Below are 26,978 nucleotides of genomic sequence, written 5' to 3' on the forward strand. Positions count from 1 at the left end.
CTAGTGGGAGGGAGGGTTAGGGTTAGATGTAGACGCCCGCATTTCCCCGATGCCGGGAGACCAGCGCCTGGCATCACGATCGTAGTGATGCCGGGCACCGCGAGCGGACAGCCGCGTGGGGGAGGGTTAGGTTTAGGGCTCCCGGGGGGGAACTTAGGGTAAGGCACCCCCCCGGGAGGGTTAGGCTAGTGGGAGGGAGGGTTAGGGTTAGATGTAGACGCCCGCATTTCCCCGATGCCGGGAGACCAGCGCCTGGCATCACGATCGTAGTGATGCCGGGCACCGCGAGCGGACAGCCGCGTGGGGGAGGGTTAGGTTTAGGGCTCCCGGGGGGGAACTTAGGGTAAGGCACCCCCCCGGGAGGGTTAGGCTAGGGGGAGGGAGGGTTAGGGTTAGGCACCCCTGGGGGGGACTTAGGGTTAGGCACCCCCCGGGGACTTAGGTTTAGGTAGCGGGAAAGGGGGTGGTTAGGGTTAGGCACTTGGGGGGGAAGATAGGGTTAGGCACCCCTAAGGAGGGTTAGGGTTAGGGGGGTTAGGTTAGTGGATACTTACCTATCCACGATCGGGATTTCCAGCGCTGTCGGGCTTCCGCTGTGTCGCACTCTGCTCCTGTCGCTGACAGGAATCGAACCACCGGCCATGCGGCCGGCGGTATTTCATACCCATTCCTGCTAAGAAGGGTGTCTGCTGTAATCACTGCACGTGGTGGACCTACAAAGTCTGGCCATAGGTGGATTAAGGGGGGGGGCAGGGGGCAAGTTACCCCGGCCCCCCTCTCTCAGGGGGCCCCCAATACTTTAAACAGCTGCAGCGTAGGAGTGCACTGGCAGCAGTAGTGTAGAGCAAGAGCAAGGTGAAGTCCGAGCTGGGGGTGGGGCTACACGACACTGTACACATTCAGTGCCTGCAGCTGTAGCACAGGAGAGAGGAGATGGGAGGAGACCTGACTATCCAGCAGCCATCTTATATGGTAAAAATGGCCATCGGTGGGGTGTCCATCGATCGTTTCCATCAATGGGCTCATCTGTGATTACCATCAAAGGAACAAATAAACACATCTATGGTGGACCATCGATGCTTTGCACCCCCTCGATGGCCACCTCTGCTGGTAGCGTGGCAAGTCACCGGCCAATCAAAAAGTGGGACGGGGCTTAGCGGCCACCGTGGGGGCGGGCTAAGCTCCGTCTTGAGAATGAAAAAAACAACATCGCCTCCCTCTCATCCAACGATGGCGGAGAACCATTGGTTCTCTGCCAGCGATGGCAAAACTAGTTAACATTGGTTGGCCACCATCAGTGCTTGGAAACATTGGTGATGGCCATGCCTATTATATGGTAAGATAGCTTCTATGTATGTATGTATGTATGTATAACATGTGTGACTATGTATGCATATATATGTATCTGTATTGTGCATAGTTGTACTCAGGGCCGGTTCTATGATTACGCAAGTTACGCGGCCGCGTAGGACGCCACATAGTGAAGGGTGCTGCGGCCGCGACCATGCGATTAATTCATTTACCACTAGCCAGCACCCAGCAGCGGACAGGCTGACCGCAGGCAGACAGTGTCACTGTGACACAGCTGCAGCGCGGTTCTAGTGGGTGGCCGGCCGTTGGCTTGTATGCGGCGACGTGATGTCATGATGTCACGCCGCAAGGTCGCAGGCGCAAACAGGGCTGTCGGGAGGGGAGTGACAGCTGTAGCCCGCCGAGAGGGGGGGGAGCGGGTATGCCAGGGGGCTTGGAGCACACAAGTACCTTCCTACTGCGGGAGAATGGAGGTTTATGATGAGCAGGAGGGAGTTTCCGGTCCAGTCATAGGACCTTCCTCCTCCACACAGCCTCCGCGCTGCTGCAGAGCTACAGGTCTCGCGGCAAGTCTCTCTATTTCCCTCTTCCCCAGGGCTCCCGGACTGGGAGGGAGTCGGGACACAGACAGCAATGCAGGCGGCTAGCACGGGTCGCTTGAGATCTGTCACACACTGTGAGTGTCACTGTGGGGTGAAGAGGTAAGTTGCATGCTCTCAGCACTGTAATGTACGCTCTACTGTCGGGGCCAGTGACGGACCCTCACTAGCCTGTCACTTTTACCTGGAATGTACAGTGTTAACAAGATCATTTAGTACTCCAGAGGGGTAGAGGAACTTACACTCACCCCTTCCGCTGTGGGCACTGTGTATGATCTGATAACTTATTGCCTGTGTCTAAAATGTTTAAATATATCATGTATGTTGCAATATATATATATATATATATATATATATGTATATCCCATGCACAAGATGTAGTCCTACTACTATATTCTTCTGGCTCAGTCTACTGTGGCTGTGGATTGGTGGGTAATTTGCACTGTATGTGTATAGTATGTAGTGGAATGCACAGTGCTGTGTATATGTGAGCTCTGCATGTTGTGCATTGCACGTGTATGTGTATAAGCGCTAGTTTTTTAAGTTGCGGCCTCCTGGCTGCTCGCATAGCTGTGGGTGACCACCCGCAGCTTATGCGAGTGACCATCGGGCTTGCGACGAGACCCTTACAGTAGGGTCTCGTGGCCGCAAGCCCCAGTGGACTTCCTGCTCTAATAGAGCAGGAAGTCCACCTACTGACATCACAAGTGATGTCAGTAGGGCCGCCCACAAACGGCATGCGTTCCTGCAGGAATGCCTCAGTTTGCCCAGCCACCCCCACTCCCCGCCTACAAAACGGGGCGAGCTGTCCATCAACATCGACAGCCGCCCCGTTTGTTGCGAGCACCGGAGCGGCTGTCGATGTTGATAGACAGCCGCCCCATTTGTTGCGAGCACCGGAGCGAGTGCTTTTTGCGCTCATTCCGGGGCTCACGCGTGCGCACTGGCCCACCATCGACCCGCTTGCGAGCGCTATGCACTTGTTAGCGGGTCTGAATCAGGCCCTGTGTGAATGGAGGGCTTTGTGTGTGTGAGAGAGAGAATGGGTGACTGTGTATATGAGACAATGGATGACTGCTGTGGGTACGTAAGACAACATCTGACTGGTGTGTGCAGTGTCGGACTGGGGCATGAAGGGCCCACCGACGGTATACAGTGCTAGGGGCCCATGCTTAAGGGGTGTGGTCAGCAACCAGAGGGGGTGTGGTCAGCCACTACAGCTGCTTAGCTAGCCATTAGGCAAATCTTGCTGCAGTTTCTTTAGAAGTGCACCAAGCACCCATGTTTATCCATGGTCCTGCTCCACCAGGTGACCCACCCTCCAATAGAGTAACAATGTCCAGTATAATTTGAGTGTGCAGTCTGGAACCTGACACCTAGATGAGGGGGTGGGGCCCCCAGATAGTGGGGCCCCCAGATAGTGGGGCCCACCGGGGAATTCCCCTGTACCCCTGTGGGCCAGTCCAACCCTGGGTGTGTGTGACAATGGGTGAATTCTATACGCCTTCATATCTTTCCTCAGTAAAAAACAAAACAACAAAAGGGTGGTAGCTGCTTTTTGTAATAATTGTCGTGCGCATGCTCGCCGTATCTATACACTGGAGAGGGGGTCTGGGGGCATGCCCAGTTGCTCCCGGAGTGCTGGGCATGCATCCAGTATGACAAAAATGGGGTTTGGCTTATGGGTATGGCTTTTTCCATGACACCACGGCCCCCTAATTTTTTCTGCCGTGGGCAACAATATGCCTGGGGGCGCCAAAAAATATATTCGCTTACCATAAAATTGGGCTATGGCCGGCCCTGGTTGTACTATGTATGTATGTGTATTTGTGACTGTATATGTATATGTGTATACATGTGTGATTATATGTATGTGTGACTGTATGTATGTGTACCTGTATTTCTGCATGCATGTACTGTATTATGTAAATACAGTATGTGTGTGACAACGTGTATAAGTATATGACTATGTATGTATGTATATACAGTATGTGTGTGACAATATGTGTATACAATGTATGTATGTACTATGTATGCATACCCACCAACTATTCTGATTTTGGTGGGAGAGTCCTGCTTTTCAAGTACTGCCCGTCCCTCCCTTGGGTTGCACTGTCCTGCGGGAGGAAAGATAGGGAAAGATGCTGTATGCACAAGGGAGGGGACAGCCCAGCGGCTGGAGAAGCGATATGCACGTACCCTGCGTGACATGAATTGATGTGTGATCACGTTCCCTTTTCATGTACTTACCGAAGGCTAGCGCACAAGAACTCGATTCATGCATCCCAAATTTTGCTTGTTAGGGCCCCCCCAGTCTTAAGTGCCCCAGGCCCCCCAAAGCCTTAATCCAGCTCTGGTACTGAAGGCAATACAATCTCATTGATCTATTTGCTGTCAGTGTCTAATCACTTTTGTGTACATAGTGTATCATCACTTTTGCAGGTATAATATAATTACAGCAGCTGACAGACACCAAAGACTGGCATTTGATAATAAAAGAGCTAGGGGTAAATTTCCTAAAGTGAGAGTTTTTAGAAGCAAGTTTTAAAAGTGATGTTGCCCATAGCAACCAATCAGATGCTACTTAACATTTAACTAGCACCTTCTAGAAGATAATAGCTAGAATCTGATTGGTTGCTATGAGCAACATCACTTTTAAAACTCACTTCTAAAAACTCATACTTTAGTAAATTTACCCCCTATAATCTGCAGAAACCAATCGCATTTCAAGTCATTGATTAGTACAGTTTAGAAAATGAAAGCAAACCCCAGATTGTTACTATGGATTACAAGGGGCAAGCTCAGTGGGCGTGACATCGCACAGTGGAGGCAGTGCCATGATGGCGCAATTTGCAACAAATCATGTCCTGAAGTCATACTTGCGCACTCTCTTAGAAGTTCCAAGAGACTCCCAATTTTGGGGAGAGGCTCCTGGTAAACTGGGTATATCCCCCACATCCCGTCATACAACCTTAAAGTGGGTGGGACGAGGATCTTGCTGACACAGTTCACTATGACTTGCATCATCACAGTCCCACCCCTGGCACAGCCAGGAAACCCGGAAAACGTCACAGTGGGCACAACTCACAGTACTAGGCCCCCATCCTGCCCACCTGCCTTTTCCTCTACTCGAACCTACCGGGGTGAGACTTGCCAAAGACGGCAAGTGCCCCTACCCAGACCACTTCACTAGGAAAGTTGGCATGATCTGAGAGAGTTGAACACTCTCCCTGTAGTCAGGCACAACTCCACAGAATATGGAAGAATTTCGGACTGTCTGGGAGAGTAGGCAAGTATGGCTTTCTGCACGGTTATCTATGTACAAGTTTTCATTAATTCCATTGTTCACATTGTTAAGCTGTTATTTATATAGTGTCAGCAAATTCTATAGAACTTGACAAGGGGACAAAAAGTAATACAACAAGATTGGGTATTAACATACACCACAAGCGGAAAGATGACCCTGCTTGCAAGCGTGCAATGTATTCTACTGTATGACATAGACTCAAACCACAAACTACAGAAGCTTCCAATTAGAATGTAGACCCCTCTATTACAGCCAAAACTTAAACAGGACATCCATAGCGAAAGAAAAGGCATCTTGGTTATTCTTTAGGGGATAAAAAAAAAAAAAAAAAGGATAACCATGGTAAGCACACCAGTTTTTCCCAGATGCTCCATTCTAGCTAATACTATTCACTAGCACATGCAGGGGGTTTTTGAGTACCGAGAACCCCCACCCCCCCTGACAGACTGGAGAGTAGGCACCATCTTCTTATGCCCCGCCCCCTCGCATCATTTGGCTCCCCCTTCCCCGACTGACCCGCAAATCGCTGCACTTTGTCGCTAGGGGGTGGGACTTAATGTCATGGTGCCAGCCTGCCAGGTCCCATCCTTACGAGGTCTACAACCCGCAGCAGCTGCAAGGTAAGTGTGTGTCTAATGTAGGTGTGGCATATGTATGTGTGTGTGTGTGTGTATATATATATATATAATATATATACACACACACATACAGTAGTGGCCAAAATTGTGGAATCCTTTTGGAAAATGTGTTTTTAGGATTTAATTGCGTATAACTGCATTATTTTTAAAGAAAATCCTATGAAGGTATATATCACTGGAAAGTTAATTTTATACAAAATATAGTGCAGCTCACCTCAAAGAATTATCTTTATTAAATAAAAAGTTATAGCTAAATAAAGATAAGGAGCACATTTGTTGATACTAAAACATCTTGTTAGATTGTTCGCTGTTTTTTAAGCTTTTTTTAATTTTAATTTCTTGAAGTAAGCTGTGTAACTTATTTAGGTGAAAAGCAAAGTAAAAAGAGTTGACATGTTACCAAGAAAGATATACAAAATAATTACTTTACTTGAAGAAGGTAACCAAAGGAGGCATTTCGAAACTGCGGAATAAGTATCAACAAACTCAGTCGATTCAAAACCAAACTGGTAAAGGTAGGAAAAGATCCACAACACCATGCTGTGATAGAAGAATGAAAAAACTGTGCTTGAGTGACAGAAGAAAATCGTCTGAGGCAATTCACAATGATTTACGTGAATGTGGTGTAAACATCAGTGCCAGGACTGTTCCACGCAGACTTCAATATTTTGGCTTAAACTACAGAATTCCAAGGAAAAAGACACTTTTATCTCTCAAATAAAGACAGAAAAGATTAGAATGAGCTAAAAAGCATATTAATTGGTCAGAAGAACAATGGAACAAGTGTCATCTGGAGTGATGAAACCAGAATATCCATGTTTGGTAGTGATGGAATGAAATATGTCCGCAGAAAACTTGGAGAAGATTTTCTCCCAAAGGGGTTTATTTATCAAGCAGTGAAAAACTTAGTGAAGTGGACTAGTGGAGAAGTTGCCCATGGCAACCAATCAGCTCCTACCTATTATTTTATAGACTGTACTTCTTAAATGTTACTTCAAAGCTGATTGGTTGCCATGGGCAACTTCTCCACTGGTCCGCTTCACTATGTTTATCACTGCTTGATAAATAAACCCCTGAGTGCACTACATCTACTGTGTGTGAAGCATCCAGTTCGTGTAATGCTCTGGGGATGTATGACAGCAAAAGGTGTGGGACGAATTTGTGTGATCAATGACAATTTAAATAGCAGCAATTACATCAGTGTCCCACAGTGGGGGGGAGACAGTTGGGGTGAGCACACACCATTGCTCTGCATAGCAGAGAAGTGGGTGAATAGATGCTGTGCACATGTGCATAGCATCTATTCACAGAGCAGAGAGTGCCTGGGGGCAGCCCAGCATCTCAGAGTGCTAAGCACATCCCCCAGTAACGGAAACGGGGGGTGCTGCAAGGCTCCACCCCCTTTCCTGACGTAGGGGCGCGCCTTAGGCATGACAAGGGTCCCGACCCACTGGCCACTAATGTTGGGAGGAATATAATTGCAGCAAAAGGCTTCCAAACAAAGTACTAATGGATATTGTGCAAAACGAAGAAATGTACTTTCCCACAGTTCAGTACATATAACTGTTTTCAAAATGTAAAATTTATATATAAGCTGTTAAACTTCAAAAATGCTGTATCCAAAAAAAATCAATCAATCAATTGAAGTGCAAAGGAATTTATTGACACTATTTAAATTATGATTATTAATAATAATAATAATAATAATGTCCACATTTTTAATTTTAAAAATAAGGGGACTTATAGACACACCAGATGCTGCTAATTACTGTATGTTCTGTTGCAGCTAATGATTGTCTTCCTTTTCATGCACGGTCATTAGCTGGACACTGTGTAAGAACCGCTATTATACCTGAACTGTTTAATGATCACTAGCTCATCCTCTACTCTCCTTTGTCCATTTATCTAAGACCAGATATAACTCTCTGTCAGAGTATGGACTCGCTGGTAATGTATAAGGTGCTTATATATTCCTGTCATACGCGCTGAAATAACATCATTTATCCTTTGAAGACAGGAATTTTAATTGACCGAAACTTTAACAGTTTTTTTCTATGTACTGGTGACTGGTTGCTAAGCGTGGACAGTTGAATGTGTTTGGTATGTGCGTATAATTAGATTTAACAGAGACAAGAAGAAGTGATGTCATAGTTCACAAGGAAAGGAGGCTGGCAGATAATAAAGTGCTGGAATTTGTTGGCGTACAACACCACAATGGCAAATTTTGGGCAGAGTTAACAAAATACTTGGAGTGTATGGCCCACGGCTGTCATGTGCCTGGAGCTAATGTTTATTATGTGCATAAAACTGGGTAACTGGCCTAAATACTGTGCTCCAATCCCTCCATGTTATTGAAATAAGATATTTAAAAAAAAAAAAACCTTTCTTCCTCCTACATTAGTAATTTAGGGGTCTATTTACTAAGCAGTGTTAGGAGACAGAGTGGAAAGTGATAATGTACCAGCCAATAAGCTCCCAACTGCCATCTCACAGGCTGTGTTTGAAAAATGTCAGTTGGGAGCTGATTGGCTGGCACCTTATCACTTTTCCCTTGGTGAGGGGCTGTCAATGCTGGAGCACCTGCTGTTTGCTCAGTTCACAAAGTGTTTTCTTAACATTAGAGGGGGGAGGGGGGAGGATTAGGTTTCTGTAATCATATCTGAGCTAAATATGAGGTAGGGATTGGATAGAGAGCTAAAACTATAGCCACCAATTGATAGCATAGTAACAGTGGTTTTATAATAAGGAGACAGATGTTATTCCTAGTCCTGTATCCAACACTCTGAGATGATGACAGAGTCTGGCCAGCAGAGGTCACTAGTAACAGTAAGTGGGAACTTGCTGGGCAGAGCAGAAGTGGGCACTCCGCCTCCAAAGGACTATTGTGATGGATGGGAAGGGATTTAAACATTTCTCAGGGAGGAGGAAACCCCATAGATATAAAACGGTAGCTCTGTACTTCCCAAACAGCTTGTCTAAAGGAATGTAACAGGAAAATAACTCATAGAAAGTATCCTGTATGCTCCTCTTTGAAAGCAAGGCTGCTATCATTTAACGCATAGGAGATTACATTTCACTCGTTTACCTGATGGACCCTTCACTTTCAGAGGGGCTTAAAACTAAATAAGAATGGAGCAGATGAGCAGATTTCTAAAATCATACTGGGCGACTTTCTGTATCTCCCCACTGTAGCATTGTAGCCCCTCCCTTTTTCATGATGCCATGATTTGTGACATCACACAGATGGGGCAAAGCTGCAAAGACGCATTTTGCTGGAATTCTGGTAATCACGACCTCCATCCAACAGTATTTCTCTAGGAAGTTTGCCAGAATGCTGGAGTATGATTTGCTCTTCCAGGAATCTCCAGATGTATGATAAGAGTAGGTAAATATCATCCAAATATCATTAAGACTATGAGTCCCATTTAACGAGCCTTAATACCAGAAGAATAAATGGGTCCCTATGTTCATAGTGGAATACATTACAAAGTTCAAGAACATATAAATATGTACCATCAACAACAAACATTTGGACTTAAAATAAACATACACGTTGCATGCACACTCAAGGCAAATGCTAGTGAGACAATATATATGGGAATGCAGCCTATTCACCGAGCTGCATACTTGAGTGATGTCACTAGGTCCCAGTGAATTGCTAGGTAGAATATTAGCTGCTTCCACTGCATGCAATAAACGTGCACATTTGAAATCTAGATCTAATATATTTTAGGCATACACACACTTTATACAGTGTTTGCCTTACTTTGTGCTCAGATATGAATATCTTCAATTTACTGCAGTGCTATTCCCTTCTTCACCAAAAAAAAGGACAATAATGTTAGTGTGCTGAACATATTGCACAGAATACACAGATGGCATAACACATTATTATTATTATTACCATGGTGTTTCTCACTAGGTTTTTATTTAGGAGTGGAATTACCAAAACTCTAATGGAAAAGTGAAAGTGTTACCCCAATAGTAACTAAGTAGATTCCCTCTATCATTTATCCAGCACTTTCCACTTTTCATTTGGAGAAATCATCACAATAATCACGATTTTGGTTATTCAATTTGGTGCAAACGTTATTAAGTTTCCAATAGTCAACAAAGCATATAACAGAAAGAGGCATATCACAGAAACATACTAAGACAGCGCACATCATTATATAAAATACCAGCAAATACATGAAATAATATCTTATAGTTCAGGAACATATGTATATCATCTAAAGGAAATCTCGGCCACTGGTACTTATGGTACCTACTCTCCCAAAAGTTGCGGGAGGCTCCAGATTTTTTGGGTAGTCCCCCGCAACCCCGGAAGATTAGGCGTATCTCTCCCACATCCGCCTTCTTCCTAGTGAAGTGGGCAGGTTATATGGGGAATATGCGTGTCCGTACTGTCGGACGGGGCTAAAATGAAGCAACTCGCCATTGATGTGGAGAGCCCAGCCTCTCCACACCAAGCTGTCAGCTAGATCTTCTCTCCAGGCTTCTCCCGGAGAGGAGTAAACTAATTCCGCCACATCAAAAGCAAGTATGGTACCGCAACATCAAAAGAGGGAAATAAAATCAGTGAGAGGGGGCAGGCTAATCCTAAAGCGCAGAGGCTGTAGGATCGCAAGTAGTGGAGTATAGGCTAGGGGAAGGTGACTAGATAGGGTAGGAGATAAGACAGAAAGGAAGGCAGCATGAAGGAAACGAAGACAAACAACTGAAAAGCCAGGTAAGACATTATGAAATGTAACAAGTCACTCTGGGATGACATGGGATTTAGTACCCACATCCTGGGGATAGTAGATGCTGTAGGGTCTAGCAGGGGGATAATGACTCTGTTAGCCTAAGAGAGTCGATAAGTGTTATGAAGGACAATTGTTGTGTAAACAGTATAACACATTACTTATATGAGAAAACTTGAGAAGAAGAGCACAAATGGAACAGCATGAATAAATTATAAACTATGTCCTTTGGAACACAGAGCTTTATGAGAGGAAGGACAAAAATAGCAAGAAGAAGGACATCTATAAACACCAAGCTGTACGACCGAGATAGAATGGTACAGATTATTCATAAAATCGAAAACAATGAGAACAGAGCAAGAGATAGGTCTGCCATTGAAAGAGGTGGAGAGAAGTAAAAAAGAGCACAATGAGAAAAAGAACACACAGGGCAAACAAGGTTAGCAACAAATTCTACAGTAGTAAGTCTTACATGTAATGCCCATTCCAGATGGACGCCTTGAATCTTTGGACTTCTATTTTGAGGTCACTTGACTGCCTGACCTCTCTCCTGTCTCAGTGGACCAGGCAACAATTTCATCTGAAGTATTATGTTATGCCAATTGGGGGAAACTATTTTGTCAAGATCGAGTGCAGAGCAGAATTCATATAGGTCAGAGGGTGCTCATAATGAAATCAATGTCTCATTGGGGGTAACCTGGAGGTTGGCAGGAAACACCAAATGGTATTTAGATTGTTTTCGTGCAGCTTCACCATCAAAAGTTTCAGTATTCTATGCTATTGAAGAGTACACCAAGATAAGTTTTGGAAAACTTCCAAATTGTGGCTGTTAAATTCCATGCTATCCAAGTTGCTGATTTACTTGAGGATGCCCTCTTTTTGAGGGAAATAGTGGAGCTTACAAATGATTTGTCTTTGGTCTTCACTAGCCCACCCATTTGGTCTCATGGTTCTACAACCTTGACCAAGTTCAATTGAGTCATTGGGATCCAGCTCTAGGATTCCCCCAATGATTATATTAAGAGCATCAATCAAATATAGAGATGTCCTTCGGAAATCCACTCTCATGTCGGCTTGTTGCGTCATGGAATCTTGGAAGTGACATTGCATGAACCCAAGGACAGCAGAGCTAAAAGGACACATTTTAGTAAAGAGAACAGAATTGCTAAGTTGATCTGGAGAGCAGATGATATTAGTTACAGGGCCAGGGACAGATGGAGCCCTGGGAACTACAGCTACTAGGTGACCCGATCTGAGAACTCCACCTCAGTCCAGCTGGTGCCAACAGCAATATAGCTAGATATTAGCTAATCACAGATAGAGTGGCTCTAACACTAAACATCTCTAAGCCTGCCATTTTGGACTACAAATTCAAACCACTCCATCTTATAACATTTATACAAGTATAACACCATAAAAGACAGATATAAAAGTATATCTTTACCATTGTAAAGTGGCCGGGGTGGAGTGTGGTTTCGATGCCCTGTTTTCCTTTTCTTCATCTGCTAGAAAATGCAGGAGAAGCAGATTAAGAAGCAGATTGATATTGAAACTTTTGTTTAATTTGTTTTTGATATTATTGAAATCATGACTATATCTGTAGTAAAGCTCATACAAACTGCTCTCCCTGTATGTGTAGACAAGAATTACAAATCTATCTAAGATGAATGGGATAATGCATCCGTCACTGTGAAATATAAGGCTGTTATAAGTCCCTGAGGCCATTTAAACAGATCACGAAACTGGAAGATGATTTCTCGTATCTAAATTTTTTTACAGTAGGATCTGAATGATTCCTAATAACATGCAAATTTAAAAAAATAAACAGAAACACCCAGACATAGACACTACAGACTGGTATAGAGTGATTGTAAGCTTGCGAGCAGGGCCTTCCTACCTATATATCTGTCTGTTATTACCCAGTTTTGTTCTATTAATTTTTACAATTGTAAAGCGCAACGGAATATGCTGCGCTATATAAGAAACTGTTAATAAATAAATAATGTTAACAAATACTAACATGGTCAGACAACTGACATTCACACCGATAAACTAAAGTAACATTACACTTTATGACAGTTGTAAGGATTTTAGGGAGTAAGAAATGTTTTCTAGTAACACAATAGGTGGTATATTTACTAAAGTGCGGGTTTTTAGAAGTGAAGATGTTGCCGATAGCAACTAATCAGATTCTACAGTAACTATTATCTTGTAGAAGGTGCTAGATAAATGTTATGTAGAATCTGATTAGTTGCTATGGTCAACATCTCCAGCTCTAAAAACCTGAACTTTAGTACATATACACCTAGATGTTTTCTATCTTCGTTTCTCATAAGCTCTTCAAACTTTTACATTTATAGTTGTGAATGTTATTAGCAGTTATAAGCCAACTTGCATTTCAGGTTTAGTGGACAATAAAGCCCAATAATCCTAAATGCAAGTTACTTCACATCAAAAAGGGAGGTAGCAGCCATCCAAACAAGGTGTCATTTTAGCTAGCCAGATCCCTCCATCCCGCCTCTTCACTACAGCATTGCCCCAAGTCTCGAGTAGAGGTCCTTAGTATAAATGAGTATGGGGACCTGCTGCCCCTCATAGATGGTGTGAGTATCTATGTAGTTTAATTACTGTTGTTCTAGTCTAGGGTGGAAGTTGAGGAACCGTGATCAAAAATCTGAATACTTACTTTCTTCATTAGAAACATTGCCCAAGGATGTGTGGCTTGAATACCGTTTGTTTTCACTTTCACTGAGACATCGTTCAATCCAGCTTTCTGTAAAAAAAAATAAGTACAATTTCATAAACAAATTAAGCAAGTAAAAATTCTGTAATTAACAACTGCATGAAGCCTGAATATAGTACAGTGCTTGTAAGTACCAACTGCCCAGAGACAGGAATTAGCATTGTACCGAGGGGCAGATCTTGGGGGCTTGTAGGGTGAGGGTGCTAGCAAAGGCTCAGAAAGGGAAAATAGCAGCCAGTCCAGTGTCATGCGGAGGGCATGATGAGTTTCATCTGACTCCTCGGACTGATATCTCAGCAAGTCAGGTAGTCGTATAACCCGCGCTACAAGTGTAACCCACAACCACTAGATTGTAATTTAATTTCCCAATTTTATCATTTGCGCTTGTCATAATTTATTTGTATCATGCTAATCTCAATGTACAGTGCTGTGTAATATGTTGGTGCTTTATTAATAAATAAATATCAATAATAAAATAAAAACGTACACATACAAATGTAGGCCCATTAGTGTTTTTCAAATGTTTACTTTAAATCTTTTTAAATATTTAACTTGCATGTTTGTTTCTTGCTGCTTGATAGCTCTGTAGTTCTCATGACATTCAGCAGGAGCAGGAACCTGGCTAAAGAGGGAGTCTCAGGACAGCTCCAACATATTATATGTTTGGCCTACAGAATGCAGCTCAGGCTTAAAAGTGCCAATATTCTTGGGCCTGATTCAGAGCTAGGTGCAGATACAAAAGGAGCAATTTGCACCGTTTTGTATTACTACATGCCAAAGCTGCCTGGATGCAGAAAAATGACAAGCATTTGCAGGGGCGTATTGGGCCATGGGAGCACAGGACAGTTCCCGCTGGACAGTACATGGTTGTGCTCTGCACTCCACAGACCGCCTCCCGCCCCTTTTCCATAATTCTTAAGTGCCGCATTCAGAGCTGTTGTGCATGCACATACGCAGCAGTGCATTCTACAGTGAGTGAAATGGGTGAGGGGCAGCTGCTGTGCATACACATCCGCAGCAGCTCCTCCCATGGGCCGTTGCTGGCTGAGCAGGGAAACCAATGTGCTGGACCAACGCATGTTAGGACAGGTAGTTTTTTAACTGAGAGAAGCTTCCAGAGACCATTGACATAAAACTGCATGAAATCCCGGCATCACAGCAAATAGATAAATAATCACCAGGACCTGCCATACATGGACTCGGGGAAAACTTTTAGTGGAATTTTTGGGAAGTAAATGGAGAAATCTAATTCCATAGCTCTCCTTCATAATAAACAGTAAGTTACCTCTTATTAATTTTCAGCTCTGCTTGGTGCTTATATCAGTGTAAGGCTAAAACTGTTATATTAATGTGGCGTGGGTGACATACGGGATGTAGTCAAGATACCGGTGGGTGCTATCCCACCCGACGATATCCCATCACTGACATCCCGACATGGGACTAAAGATAGGTGTTGAAATCCCGACACCCACTTAGCCCCAATACAGAGTCCTGACACCCGGATTAGTGAACGAAGGTAAGCCAGGTGTCTTAGTGTTTAACCACAGGGGGGAGGGTTAGGTTTAGGGACCCCCGGGGGGACTTAGGGTTAGGCACCCCCCCGGGAGGGTTAGGGTAGGGAAAGGGGGGGTTAGGGTTATGCCCCACTAGGGGGGGATTAGGGTTAGGCACCCCCCCGAGAGGGCTAGGTTTAGTGTGCGGGGAGGGGGGGTTAGGTTTAGGCACTAGGGGGGAGATTATGGTTATGCACCACTAAGGGAGGGTTAGGGTACTTACCTGCTGCAGTCAGGATTTCGATCTGTCGGGCTGCCGCTGTTGGTATTTGATCCAGCGGCTAAACAGCCGCTGGCATTACATCGATTCTGTGACATACTGTAGTGAAGATGGTGTTATATGAATATAAACACTGCGTTATGTACATCCTATTCTGAGTCAGACATAACGTGGCCAAAACTGGTTTTACGTGAAATTGTGCGTTTTGGGACAGCGATGAGTTTAACACCCATTTAGCTATTTAAGTTTGTCTCCATATCTAACACATTTGTTTGTATATGCCATTACACTCCTCCTCATGCCCTTTAGATACCATCAGACCCTGCCACCTCCACCCCCCCCCCTCCCCCATTCATTTAGGACTGCTTCAGAAATTTCCAACGCTGCTTTTCCATCCCAATCCGCTGCTGATCATTTGCACCACTTGAAATGCAACATTTTCTACTTCAGGGTCCATAGGGTATCCACAGGATACCTTGGGGTATAGGTGTGACATCAGTCGCAGGGCACCAAAGAGTTAAGCTTTCAGCCTCCCAGGATGCACTAGGTCCCCCTCCTATACCCCGCCCCCGGGCCAAGGCACCTCAGTTTAGTTTGGTGCCCGGCCGGAGTCGGGTGCACCTGTTGGAGCGGGCCTTAAGGACGGTAGCGCTGCGGCGTCCCAGGGGTTAAATGCATGCCAGGGGAGCGCGCCTTCCCTGTCTCACAGCCGGCGCCTCCCCCGCTGCACACAGCCCTCTCTGCATGCTGCCGACTGGTCCTGTGGCAGCGCTCCTCCCCCAGGCCAGCCTCCTCTCTGCTCCTCGGCGGCCATCTTCTCCAGAACGCATGGTGAACGCTGCTGGAAGCGCTGGACGGAAGCATCGTGGTCTGGGTCCCCCCGCATACCTCTCCTCCGCTGTGGTCAGGTCTGTGTATGCAGCGCTGTGTCCTACCAGGCCCTGTGTCTGTGTAGTTGAGTGATCAGCGCTGTTAGTGCAGGAATTGTTATTTCTCTGCATTGTATGTGACTGTGCTAGCGCTGCTGCCTGTAATCTTTTCTTCATCTAAACTGTCAGCTTTATTACTGTCCCTGTTCTTTCTGCTAAAGCCCTTGCGGTGCGGTGCTGCAGGGTGGTCTCTCGCCTATTTAATACTTAATTGGTGAGAGAGGTCACATACGTGGTGCCATCATGTCTGAAAGTGATTTTCCCCTCCGGCTACAGTGTACCACGTGCAAAGTACCGTTAGCGGAGGGGGAGGGTAGCGCGGAGGGCCTTTGCCGGCAGTGTTTGTCCATGGCGCGGCCTATTACGGTTACAGCACCGGTACAGGAGCCGCCCTGGGCTTGTTTCGCTCAGGCGTTAACAGCTTTAGTGGGCCAGTTAGCTCCGCAGCCCGCGTTTACTCCGATGGGTTTGTCCCAGCAGTCTGTGGTGTCGTCACCCATGCAGGGGTTCCCACGACAATTGGTGGTACCCCACAGTCTCCCTATTTCCCCGCTCCCGGGTTCTCAGGAGCCAGCGTGGGTTAACTCCCTCACGAGTTCTGTACAGCACTTGTCGGATGTGTTGCAAGGGGAGTCTGTGATGTGGTCTCATAAAAGGCCGGTGGCGTCTCTGTCCGCTCCTTATGAGGATGACGAAGGGACGTCTGATGATGGGGAGATTCTAGATCCTTACGATCAGGAACCTCTCCATACTAAGGACGCTGATGCTAAGTCCAAAGTATATATTCCTGGACTTATTCGGGCGGTCCGCACAGCCTTGGTGATTGAGGACGAAGTTCCCCCAGCGGCTAAATCTAAGTATGCCTTTTTCAAAGATGTGAAGGGCGATGCCACAGTCTTTCCTCTTTCGGGTCAGTTGGTGGACCATTTAGAGGAGGCGTGGAAACAACCTGGCAAAAGATACCAGCCGCAGAGACGCCTGGCGGTGGCTTATCCGTTCGCGGATAATTATTTTGCGAAGTGGGAATCCCCTCCACAGGTGGATTCTCACGTGACCCGTCTTGTCCGTAGTGCCACATTGCCGATGCCATCCATGTCCTCCCTTAAGGATGCTACGGACCGCAAGGTAGAAATCTGCCTGAAGTCCGCTTATTCCCTTGCAGGGGGGGCAGCACGGCCGGCTATGGCCATTTGCTGGGTTGCCAGAGCGATGGAGCGCTGGGCGGATTCATTAGAGGCTTCTTTTGAATCCGACTGTCCGGCCGATCAGGCGGAGTTGATTGGCAATCTCCGTGATTCGGCCACCTACATCAACGAGGCGGCTCTAGACATTAGTACTCTGGTGTCTAGAATTTCTTCAGCAGCGGTAGCTGCTCGTCGCACCTTGTGGCTGCGATCCTGGAAGGCGGACGCAGATTCCAAGAAAGGTCTGGAAGCGTTGCCGTTTACCGGAGAAGTTCTCTTCGGTCCGGATCTGGATAAGATTGTGGCCACGCTGGCGGCAGCCAAATCTGCCTGTCTCCCGCTGCTCCTTCTGGTTCGGGACCATCGTCCTTTCGGTCATCTAGGGCCCAGGGCAGGCCCAAACCACAGTCGTTTCCTCGACAGGCTGGCCCTAAGAAATCGGTCAAGCCCCGGAAGCAGGCATGGAGTACCAGACGTCCGGCCCCCAAGCCAGATGACAAGCCTGCGGCCTGACGGTCCGGGCCTCCCTTTGGGGGATCCCAGGGTGGGAGGCCGCCTGCTACAGTTCGCCCAGTGTTGGTCGACCACTACGACAGACACTTGGGTTCTGGAGGTGGTTTCTCACGGATACGCCCTCTCCTTCCGGCACAGACCCCCGGCTCGCTTCTTCACCACGGGTCTCCCATCAGACCGGAACAAGGCTACGGAGCTGCGGAAGGTATTGCACACTATGCTCCAGGCTGGAGTTATAGTGGCGGTTCCATTCTCCCAGAGGGGCCAGGGTTTCTATTCAAATCTATTTTTGGTACAGAAACCCAATGGGTCATATCGTCCGATTCTCAACCTCAAAGCACTCAACAAGTCTTTGCGGGTCCCGAAGTTTCGGATGGAGACCCTACGGTCCATCATTCTGGCGCTGGAACCTGGGGACTACTTGGTGTCATTGGACATACAGGACGCTTACCTGCATGTCCCTATTCTTTGGCGCCATCAACAGTTCCTCAGGTTCGCAATCAGCAGCGACCACTTCCAGTTTCGGGCGTTACCTTTTGGCCTGGCAACAGCACCACGTGTTTTCACCAAGGTGATGGCGGTCATGGCGGCTTCTCTGCGGCTGCAGGGAGTCCGCATGTTGCCGTATTTGGACGACCTGTTATTGGTGGCAGGATCTCCAGAGCTCCTGTTACGCCACTTGGACCTGACCATTGCACTGCTGCAACGGCACGGCTGGCTAATCAACTGGCAGAAGTCCACTCTAATCCCGTCTCGGAGGGTTCTGCATCTTGGAGCCTTATTGGACTCGGGACAGCAAAGGATCTTCGTGACGGAGGACAAGATCTCTGCTTTACAGTCAAGGGTGCGCAGTTGTCTGCACAGCCGCCGGGTGTCCTTACACTCGGCGATGAGGTTACTGGGCTCCATGGTGTCGGTGTTCGACATGGTGGAATACGCCCAGTTTCACTCCAGACCTCTGCAGCACCTGATCCTGTCCAAGTGGAACGGGCTGACTCAGTCTCTGAAGTCCCAGACGATTGTGCTCACCCAGGAGGTTCGCCTGTCCCTTACGTGGTGGTTACAGACGACCCACCTCAACAAGGGACGTCCGTTCTGGGTTCCAAATTGGGTCCTGTTGACAACGGACGCCAGTCTTCGGGGCTGGGGAGCAGTTTCGGGTCCACACTTGTTCCAGGGCAGGTGGACGCCGACAGAAGCGGAGCTTCCAATAAATATCTTGGAACTCCGTGCGGTCTTCAATGCTCTCCAGCAGGCACAGCGGTTTCTCCAGGGTCGCCCGGTGCAGGTCCAGTCAGACAACGCTACCACCGTGGCCTACATAAACAGGCAAGGAGGAACTCGCAGTCGGGCGGCTCTCGTAGAGGTCTCTCGGATCCTGGTTTGGGCGGAGCGCAATCTTCCGGCCATATCAGCGGTCTTCATCCCGGGAGTGCTCAATTGGGAGGCGGACTTTCTAAGTCGCCAGGACGTTCATCCGGGGGAATGGTCCCTGCACCCGGACGTTTTTCAACTACTGGTGGACAGGTGGGGTCTTCCAGAAATCGACCTCATGGCGTCCCGGCACAACAACAAGTTGCCGGTGTACGGGTCTCGCACAAGAGACGAAGGGGCGTCTCTGGTGGATGCTCTGTCCGTCCGGTGGACGTTCCGGTTCGCATACCTGTTCCCTCCGGTCTCCCTTCTTCCACGGGTAATCCGGAAATTCAAACAGGAAGGAGGGACGCTCCTGTTGATAGCTCCCGCGTGGCCCAGACGGCACTGGTTCTCAGACCTTCAGGGTCTGTCCGTGGACATTCCTCTGCGGTTGCCGCTACGACCGGACCTTCTGTCTCAGGGTCCTTGTCTTCACCCGGACCTGACTCGGCTGTCTTTGACGGCGTGGCTGTTGAGACGGCCATGCTGAGGTCCCGGGGGTTTTCCAGCTCTGTGGTGCGTACCATGTTGCGAGCTCGGAAACCGTCTTCCGCGAGGATATACCATCGCGTGTGGCATACGTTCTTCCAGTGGTGTCGACCGAGAGGTTATGCACCGCGGGAGTTTCGTCTGTCTCGGATTCTCGCCTTCCTGCAAGCGGGACTAGATCATGGGCTTCGCCTTGCTTCTTTGAAGGTACAGGTTTCGGCCCTATCTGTCTGGTTTCACCGTAGGATTGCTACAATCCCGGATGTGCGCACCTTTATGCAGGGTGTTCTCCGCATTCAGCCGCCCTTTGTTCCACCTGTGGCGCCTTGGGATTTGGCTGTGGTCCTGAGGGCTCTCCAAGGACCGCCGTTTGAACCACTGGGCTCAGTGGATCTTAAATGGCTAACAGCTAAGACTGTTTTCCTTCTGGCCATTGCTTCGGCCAGACGTGTTTCTGAGTTAGGGGCTCTTTCTTGTAGACCCCCTTTCTTGGTTTTTTATGGGAACAGGGCAGTGCTCCGCACTCGGCCCGAGTTTCTTCCCAAAGTTGTTTCCCAGTTTCATATTAACGAGGAAATAGTTGTTCCGGCCTTTAACTCACCGGGTCTTTCCGTGGGTGAGGCCTCTTTGGATGTTGTGCGGGCCTTAAGGACTTATGTTGACCGCACTTCTTCGTTTAGGAAGTCGGACGCTTTGTTTGTCCTCTTTGGCTTCCGTAAAAAGGGTTGGCCTGCTTCAAAGCAAACTTTGGCAGCCTGGATCCGTATGGCTATTTCTGAAGCTTATCTTCATGAAGGCCTACCGGTCCCTCCTTCTCTGAAGGCTCATTCCACTAGGTCTGTGGGTCCTTCGTGGGCAGCTCGACGTGGTGCCTCGGCAGTTCAGATCTGCAAGGCTGCTACGTGGTCTTCTGTCCATACCTTCGTGAGGTATTACAGGTTTGACACCTTCGCCTCTCAGGATGCTTCCTTCGGGCGGCGGATTCTCCTTTCTGCACAGGAGCGTCCCCACCCTTAAAGGATACTGCTTTGGGACATCCCCAAGGTATCCTGTGGATACCCTATGGACCCTGAAGTAGAAAATATGAGATATGGTAAGAACTTACCCTTGTTATCTCTATTTCTACGAAGTCCATAGGGTTCCACAGGACTCCCGCCCTGTCGCACCTGTGCTGCAGATGGGCTTTGCTCTGGTCACCGGTTTTCCGTCTCCCTCTGGTGAGAATGTGATTCTTGTATGTGTCCAGATCTTTGTTCTCTCTCTTCCTTCTCCTCCTCCGGCCTATGGCTTGGTAACTAACTGAGGTGCCTTGGCCCGGGGGCGGGGTATAGGAGGGGGACCTAGTGCATCCTGGGAGGCTGAAAGCTTAACTCTTTGGTGCCCTGCGACTGACGTCACACCTATACCCCAAGGTATCCTGTGGAACCCTATGGACTTCGTAGAAATAGAGATAACAAGGGTAAGTTCTTACCATATCTCATATTATTTGTTCCAGGAGCAAATTACTCCTTCTTTGCTCCATTTAATTTTATTTAAGATTAGTTATAGGCAAAACTAAGGGGTGGTCCGAGGGTGCACCCATTAGCCTCTGCCATCGATTTGCCTGCTCCCCGGCCGTTCTGTGCTGCTGTAACCCTGTGGCTGCCAGCCAGGAGAGATCTTTCCGAGTACCAGGGGCTAACAGAAAATGGCTGCACCCATAGAAGACTACTTAAAGATGGCCACCGTTGACTATTGGGGAGCCAGGTTTCTTTTCTTGCCCAAAGGGGCTTGAGAGAGGAAAAAAGGGGTGGGGCTCATCGGAGGAAAGAAGATGAATAAGTGAGGAAGAGGTTACACTGTGGCTGGCATAATGTGAATAAGGGGTATTACTGTGTCATAATGTGGATGGGGCACTACTGTGTGACAAATTGAATAAAGGGAACTAATGTGTGGCATAAAGTGAATAAGGGGAACTAATGAGTGTCATAATATGAATAAGGTTACTACTGTGTGGCATAATGAGCAATAAGGCTACTGATGTGTGGCATAATGTGAATAAGGGTACTACTGTGTGGCATAATGTGCAACAAGGGTACTGCTGTGTGGCTTAATGTGAATAAGGGTACTGCTGTGGCATTATGTGCAATAAGGGCACTACTGAGTGGCATAATGTGAATAAGGTGCATTACTGTGTGGCATAATTATTATTATTTTTTTTATTATTACCAGTTATTTATATAGCACACACATATTCTGCAGTGCTTTAATGTGTATAAGAGGCCCTACTGTGTGGCATAATGTGAATAAGGGGCATTACTGTGTGGCATTGTGGGCACTACTGTGTGGAGTTATGTGGCATAATGTGAATAAGGGGAACTACTGTGTGGCATAATGTAAGTAGGGAGAACTAGTGTGTGGCATAATGTGCACTAAGGGCACTAGTATGTGGCATAATGTGCACTAAGGGCACTACTGAGTGGCGTAATGTGATTAAGGGGCATTACTGTGTGGTATAATGTGTATAAGGGGCCCTACTGTGTGGCATATGTGAATAAGGGGCATTACTGTGTGGCATTGTGGGCACTACTGTGTGGCATAATGTGGATAAGGGGTACTACTGTGTGGCATAATGTGAGTTGGGAGCACTATTGTGGAGTGTGTGGACACGCCCCCATTTCAAGTGACTACGCCCCTTGTGACACGTAGCCATGCTTATTATTTGGCCGCGCACCTACGTCATAGAATTGCCTGTAATTATTTTTTCCTATTGGCAACACTGAAGGTGACATAAGTTCTGGTGAGGGGTTGGAACTGGGACCACCTATTTCCAAATGTCTAGTTTCGCCTATGGTTATATGCACTACATTCCTATCAATATGGCCAGGAAAACTCAGATTGCTACTTTTACTAATTCTGAGCAAAACTTTTGAATTGGTAGAACATGCAAAACTATTATGTTTTATTATTTGTATGTTTTATGAATAAATGGCCTTGTTTATGTTAATCTACAAAGAGAGTTTGACTTTGCTAAAAAAATAAAAATCTGATTTAGTGTCATTAAGAGACAATTGGCTGCTTACCAATAAAGTTGAAAATCTTTTGCACCCCTTGTATATTTTCCAGATCTTCCAAAATTGAGTGAACATGCTTTTTAATACAGCAATGCCAGAAATAAGTTATTTTTCTTTAAACCCTAATTTTTCTAAACTGTCCACTGACAAATCATTATCTAATTGTCAAGCTCTCACTGGAGGGAAAGCAAGTATGGCTATCAGACACAGTCACGCCGCTAGTCCTGCTACACATACACAGGCTCTCAGACTCTAAGCATGTCATGTGCTGGCAGACGGGAATATGTAAGGGGATTATGTGGCAGTTAAAAAAAGGAGCTCAGGAGCATTTCAAAGCCTCTCTGCTCATTGTTGTGCTAAGACTTTTTGATAATACATACATTACAGGACCCACTGAAACAGCAGAGCAGGAGTACAGTTGTCAAAGGTACTTGATTGAACATGCTCCGGCCCCAAAGTGCATTCAGAAGAGCAGCGAGGGGGGGCTCTTATGAGCATGTGTGGGGCCCACATGGGCATTGATGCACCAAAAAGGCTTTGTAAGGAATGGAATCTCCTGGCCCTTTCCCAAAAATATTTGTATGGGGATCAGGGATGCTGTGCTCTCTCTTTGCTTATTACCACATATTAAAAGTACTAAGCTTAAAGTTACTACTTAAAGGGCATTGTGAATTGTATGATGTAAGTTATCAGCAACTTTTAAAAAGTTGGCTTCCAGCATACACACATTAATGAGCCTCATTATCTACTGGAACGCCTGTGTACCTAACATTAATCATCCACACTGTACAGTCTCATCTATGCTAATCTGAAACACATTACTTACAACATGTCCTGATATTTGTAGCAATGACCCTACACACATTACTAGAAAATGTTTCATTATTTTAAACCGTTCCTCAATCCAAATCATTGAATTGGTTCTAGAATTTGAACATTTGCGATAAATACTCAAACTTTAGAAAGAGTAAAAAAATTGAGCTAAAAGTCAACCAAGCTAAAAAGGATTCAAAGATTCAAACATATTCAGGATCATTTAGATGCTTTAGAGTGTAAATGTCTAAATAGTGTAGTGTTTTTAACATTATTAAATGTAAAGAGTGAATTTAAACTTCAAATCTGGACTTCGATCTTGAACTTTGAACTAGATGTTGAGCACGGGGTACTGATCATTGTTCCAATAACAAAAAAGTAAAAATCACTATAAAATGTAACTGTGAGCTGTGAACACAAACTTCAAAGTCAACAACTTAATAATTATAACATACACAATAAAACATTTGGTTAATTGGCTGCTGCCAAAATTGAACCCTAGAGTGTGTTTGTGTGTATTATAGAATTTATACTGTAAAGGTTGGTACACACCTGGGTGACTTGTCCACCGACCCAGGGATCTGCAGAACCCGAGCGGCCAATTGGTAAGACAATACACCAATCTGCAACTCCCTCTGTCTGCGCTGGTATCACAATTGGGCTCCATTTAAATTTGCCCATGCGGCTGAGGTGTCAGTCACCAGCGGATCCCTGCAACAAGTGTACGGGCGGTTGGCGAATTGCCCGTACACATAGCCAGATGTACCGTTGCAGGGCCAATGACGTTATTCACATACATATCATCTGTACACACCGCCAATGCACTAGGCAATACGTCATTCATAGGCTGATTGAGCAACATATTACATAGTGTGTACCTAGCATAAGCTTCGTAGGGGAGTGACTGACGTGAATGCTTAATATTCTCTGTGTACTACCATACGGTGGTGCTAAATAAATGAACAATAATATTTTCAAAAAAATTATAATTAGAACATTGGTGGTCAAACAAAAATGTTTTTCTACATATTTTGATTGGTTCAACAACACTTCCAGGCCAGTTCTGCCAAATTTCAAACTGGTTTGTATGCTTTGACCATCTCTACATCAAAATTAAATGTCTCATCCCTACATAATACACACACAATGCAACAACACCTGTTAACTACACAAATGTAACACGACTGACCTTACTGTATGTATTACACCTAGACTCTTTTACATTGAAATCAGCAACGTTAGTTCTTTCCATAAACAACAATTGCACTAGTGACACCTAGAGGATAATGACGGTGCTGCATTGCATTGAGTAAATACTTTCTAGAAACATACTTTAGATATTATCAAAATATTGCATAATCTTCTATTGAAATTAAACATCACATTTATTTTTATGTTTTTTAAATATTTAATGTAGTTGTTCAAATTTAAATAACCCCTGACTAATCATTCTGTCTCCCATACATATCAAATAGGGGATCTCATCCATCCTGCTGGCTGTATCAGGGAACCGGATCGCTACTTTTTTGTGTACAGTTCTTTTATAGTGCTAAAGCGAAGCGCTATAGACAGACTGACCCCAGTGCCAAGAGGGGGAACGCAGGGGGCAGTATTAGGAAACGGTTGTTTAAATGACCATCGATTTAGCAATTATATTTTAATAATGCCAACCCTATAAGGAAGGAATTAAATGCACCTTAGGGATGTATATCGGAATTCCATCATTGACTGGTGGATGGGCTTCCAAAATCAAAAAGTGAGATGCAATGGTAACTAATAGTTACATCAAAACCATTCGCTGTAAGTACCATAGCAATGGTTCAAGTAAGCACAAGAATCCCTGTTTGCTCATGCACATTAGATACCCGCGGTCGGGACGGATCTTTAACAGCTGTATTTTAGCTTTGGAATAACATTGCTTCCGCACCATAAAACGGCGCCTAAAATCGGAAAGCCAACATCGAATGGAAAATAAACCATCAAAGTAAATACCCAACCTCATAATTGTACAGACAAAGTTGGACCTGTGTTTGGTAATTATAAATATGCAGATTCTGACACAATGAGAAAAAAAATAAATATTTTATACAGACTATTTGTGTTTTTATTTCTTTGAAAAGAAAAGTAATGGAATATTCAGCGTTCCCATCAGAGGGCAGAAGTCTCTTTTTTTTTTGCATAATTATTTGAAGTACATTGCCTCTTGGCGGTACAAAGAACACATTGCCACTCCAACAAATAACAATACATAATGTCATCTTTACACACACAATTATCACAGTATAAATTGCTCAGAAAATTTACAATGACGAACGAACAGTAAGGGGGAGATGTATCAAGCCTTGGAGAGAGATAAACTGGAGAAATGATCCAAAGCAACCAATCAGCTTCTAGCTGTCATTTATCTAGCACAGTTTATGAAATGACAGTTAGAAGCCGATTAGTTGCTTTAGGAATCTTCTCCTCCAAGGCTTGACACATCTCCGCTTAAGGGGCCCATTTATCATTGATCGCTTTTGCAATGCGATCAGGGCATGCCAGTAACGCCCCTGATCGCATTGCAAAAAGCGATCTCTTCGGCCGGATGTATCATCCCGGACATGCAGGGACATGGGCTCCCGTCCCTGCAATGTCTCCGAAGAGCGGCCAGCCACTGCAGGGGGTGGTGTTCAGGCGCAGTCCCGTGGACTGCACATGCACATCCACCATAGCCGGGGAGGGTTCCAGCGGATCCCTCCGCCGGCTAATAGTGCGCAGTGTAGCCCATAGGCTACAGCGGCTAACGCTATGTTCAGATGGCGTTAGCTGCCAGGGCCAATATCTGGAATGCATCGCATTCCGGTTATTGGTACATTTGGCAGCATCGCTTCTCCATAGAAACCTATGGGGGAGGCGGCTGCCAGCGGCAATGGAGGGATCACAGCAGGTATCGGAGATACCACAGACTGACTCCTTAATACACCCTCGGGATACTTAGAATTTGAGGTAAACCCCTGAAAACATGTGTTTTCGGGGATTTTACCTCAAATACATTTTGATAAATGGGTACCTAAGTGAGAAAACACATATCACCAACAAAATCAAACATGACCAGGAGATGAGAGGCTGTATGGGAACAAGTTCCCCAGCCACCGCAGTCCCAAGACTACCTATATAGTGAATTAAACAAGAAGACTGGGGTATCATACACTATCATCCATAGTTCATGAAAAGTGGTATATTATATGTAGACTTCTGTAGATTTGGAACCAAGCAGTGAGGGGAAGAGTATATAGCTTTCCCACACCTCAAAGAGAAGACCTGTACACTTCTCCTTTTCCAACAGTGTTTCCATCCATTCCATCCTGAATATGAGGAGCAATTCTTCCCTCAAAAAAGGGAAAATAAAGGGAGCTCCTTTTGAATCCGATTGAGGAAGATGGTTTTCCTTCATGCTGTAATTGTTAAAAGCAGCTTTTTACACCC

General features: G+C 46.0%; 2 protein-coding genes across 4 annotated transcripts in view; one reads left to right on the top strand and one right to left on the bottom strand.

The window, feature by feature from the left end:
* Window positions 1–26,978, bottom strand: part of RFX4 (regulatory factor X4) — a 122,733-nt gene that overhangs the window by 65,038 nt on the left and 30,717 nt on the right. The window contains exons 2-3 of one of the 3 annotated variants that reach the window (XM_088478928.1): window positions 13,287–13,373; window positions 12,045–12,102 (exon numbers count right to left, since the gene is read on the bottom strand). In XM_088478928.1, coding sequence (XP_088335054.1) covers window positions 12,045–12,102; window positions 13,287–13,373 — 145 coding nt within the window. Of the gene's footprint in view, window positions 1–12,044; window positions 12,106–13,286; window positions 13,374–26,978 lie in introns of those variants that run through there. The other 2 variants (XM_088478927.1, XM_088478929.1) reach the window with 2 other exon arrangements.
* Window positions 1–26,978, top strand: part of LOC148517249 (uncharacterized) — a 270,769-nt gene that overhangs the window by 62,180 nt on the left and 181,611 nt on the right. The gene's annotated exons all lie outside the window — the stretch shown is intronic.

This window comes from Taudactylus pleione, unplaced genomic scaffold, assembly GCF_031769625.1.
Source record: "Taudactylus pleione unplaced genomic scaffold, aTauple2 ptg000225l, whole genome shotgun sequence".
Taxonomy (NCBI): Eukaryota; Metazoa; Chordata; class Amphibia; order Anura; family Myobatrachidae; genus Taudactylus; species Taudactylus pleione.